The 3,328-nt window shown below is 42.2% G+C and overlaps 1 protein-coding gene across 1 annotated transcript; it reads left to right on the plus strand.

The window, feature by feature from the left end:
- The first annotated feature begins 1,006 nt into the window (after positions 1 to 1,006).
- foxq2 (forkhead box Q2) lies at positions 1,007 to 3,061 on the plus strand. The gene is made up of 2 exons (XM_080472632.1): positions 1,007 to 1,717; positions 2,400 to 3,061. The coding sequence occupies exons 1-2, from the start codon at positions 1,202 to 1,204 to the stop codon at positions 2,772 to 2,774; spliced, it is 891 nt and encodes a 296-aa protein (XP_080328758.1). The 5' UTR covers positions 1,007 to 1,201; the 3' UTR covers positions 2,775 to 3,061.
- Positions 3,062 to 3,328: the final 267 nt, after the last annotated feature.

The raw sequence follows: 3,328 nt of genomic DNA on the forward strand, positions 1-3,328 counted from the left end.
TTAAGAGTCGTATGACATTATTGAAAAGAAAGGAAAATAATTATTTTTAAGTCAAGGAAGTCTGCAGTTTGTTTACTGAAAAACAAACTGTCACACACACACACACACACACACACACACACACACACACACACACACACACACACACACACACACACACACACACACACACACACACACACACACACACACATATATATACATATATATATATAAGCTTAATTTTGATGTGCTGGATGAAAAGTCACTAGTATTTATATTTGTGTACTCTTCTGTGTATGGGAAATTTCAATAATTCTTCAGTTAAATAACAAAGCAGTATCCTGTGTTAACGGGTATTTTGTTAGGATATAAATAAAAGACACAGGTGATGAGATTTAACACTGTCTTGTCTCAGGAACATGATTTTCCATTCATAGTCCTTATTGCTTTATGCCTGTCCAGGGCTGCATGAATACTTTTTACAAAAACAAACTCCAAAACTCTCATCAGGACCTATTAATTACTGCTTTGCGGTAATTGAAGTAATACTTTGGTCAACTTCCTGGACAAAACAACTTTAACAGGATAACTCTGGTATCTAAAAGGTATTTGATTCCACTGCATCCATCCTTTACACACACTAAATCTTGAGTGTTTAATCTCCCGTAATTACAAAGATTTGCTGAGGTTAATAAAAATAATCCTCCTCAATTCAGACCCCCTACCTGGGCCTCCCCTGTGCCGTCTTGGCCCCTTTCTGTGAGGGATAAATTCACAGTCATATAAATAGAGTCACCTTCCCAACTGTGAAGCACAACTCTTGGATTTAGGAGCAAAAGGGTGTCGGATATTGAGAAAGGCGTGCGAACTGGCGGCTTTATCGTAGTCAATAGCAATTGCTTCAACTTTGTTGGTAAACAAAGCAACCGTCTTCACTCTGGTCAACTGACGTCATTTCCACAGGGTTCAGATAGTGTCGCTCGCGAGCGCATCAAGGTTAATAACAGTTGAGTGGCTCATCTTTATCTGTGAACTTGTCAACAGTACCACTTGGGCGAAAGAATCCTGTTGGCGGTGAGGTGCTCACTTTATGAAGAGTCCTATTTCTTATGGAAATTAGCCATGCTGTGAGACTCAGACACACAATTCTTAAAGGACTTTGGAGAAGATATTTTTTATTTATTCAAGAATCTAACAGAAACCAACAAAAACCTTTGCAATGAGTTTGAGATGTCTTAATTCAGAAGTGACAATGGAGGACAAGAGCAGCCACAGCGGGAACAGGCAACAGTTGGGACTGACCTTCACTATCGACTACCTTCTGTTCAATAAAGGAGTCACAGGTTCGAAGGAAGAAGCGACAGGAAGTCGTGCGGCAGCGCGAGCAGAGAACAAGACGCTAAATCATCACGAGTTTGAGCTCGAAGAGGTGGGGATTCACAGCGATACACCGGAGAAGAGCCCGCCGAGGTCAGACGAAGACGCTGAAACAAAGAAAGTTGAAAAAGAGGAGGGGGATCAAGAACAACAAGAGGAGGGGGAGGAGGAAGTGACCACCACTACCACCTGCACCACCATGTCCTCCGGCGGCAGTCCTGAGAGGTCTTCAGACAAACCCAACCAGTCGTACATTGCATTGATCTCCAAGGCAATCCTGGCGTCTGAACAGAAGAAATTACTACTGTGTGACATCTACCAATGGATCATGGACCACTACCCTTACTTCAAGAGTAAGGTATGTTCATTCAGGTCTCTCTCGTTGTATTTCATCTGGGTGGAGAACCAACACAACGTATGGCACTATAAGATCACATGAAGTCAAGGACTTAGTTGACAGAGGAAATGTCTGAGGACTTCAACTTAAACACACTGTGCTTCTGTATTCTGTTTGTCAAGTAGGCAGGTAGTTTGGGAGGGTAAAAACTTTGCCCAAAGGGGTTATAGTCGGATCGCGAACAAATAATGTGGCTGCCATTTTCGCAGGTGAAGCGACCTACTTGGCAGAGGTAATCTGTCTGAGTGGTTAGGCAATTAGGTGCTCACAGGGACACGCCATGATCCTGTTGTTGGCGAATTCACAAATAAAGTAATCCTGTTGCTAGGTTGCAAACTGCCTCTGCCTTCACCAGGTGTGACAACAGATTGAACATAGGCTAGTGGATTAGAGTTGATCATTGGTTTGACGTGCTAAAAAGGTAACTGAAGGTGTTGTGTCCTACTGTGATCATACACGGTCTTGACACGCTATTTTGCATCGTGCCAACTACGCCACAAGGTGACATCCCGAAGAGGATCAGTGATACTTAACTGCCACCTTTGTTCATTTTGAATTGAGGCCACTCGTTGCTTATTTGTTATTTGCTTTCATACATTGCTTTTGGTCTAACTGAAGTTATTGTCTTCACTTATGCCAACAGGACAAAAACTGGAGGAACAGTGTGCGTCACAACTTGTCCCTCAATGACTGCTTTATCAAGGCGGGGCGCAGCGACAATGGAAAAGGCCACTTCTGGGCCATTCATCCTTCAAACTACCAGGACTTTTCCAACGGGGACTACCACTGCCGGAGGGCACGACGGAGGGTACGTAGGGTCGCAGGACAGCTGCACCTAAACCCCCTGACCTCAGTCTACCACCCTGCTCTCACCCGCCCTCACCGAACGGCCTGCTGGTGCTGCCCTCAGGTCCCTGCAATGCCTGTGCCCTGCTTGGTACCCAGAGTCTACTGGCCTTGGTCCAGTGTACGATCACAAGCGGTTGTCCACCTGGGTCTGAATGCATCTCTACAGTGATAATAAATTATAGGGAACTTACAGTTTGGCCCTGAATTATGTTTGAGTGAACTAATAACTTTAGAACCTTATTTACTGTACTTCTAATTCTATAATTATGTGAGGTTGAACACTGTCAATAATGCACTATATTCATATTTACAACTATTGATAAAGGGATTTTAGGACATTCAATTGATGAATTATATATATGAACCTGCTTTTCATTTACTTAGAAAAATATGGAACATACAAATACATTAATTGTTTTGTTATAATTGTCAATAAAATATTTTTGGTATAATCCCAGTAAGTGAGATGTGTATTTCATTCACTGTGTGTGCACTTGTTTTACTCTTTGTTGAGCCAAAACCTGAAATTATACTTGTATACTTAATTTGCTTTGTGGACACTCAAAATGCTGGACATGAAATAATTTACATATTAACACTAGGTAAGAATATGAGACAGGATAGACCCAATGAAATACATTATGACAATCAGTGCACTTCTCAATTAATCCTGTGTGTGTGTGTGTGTGTGTGTGTGTGTGTGTGTGTGTGTGTGTGTGTGTG

This window comes from Lipophrys pholis (genome assembly GCF_963383615.2).
Source record: "Lipophrys pholis genome assembly, chromosome: 10".
NCBI lineage: Eukaryota > Metazoa > Chordata > Actinopteri > Blenniiformes > Blenniidae > Lipophrys > Lipophrys pholis.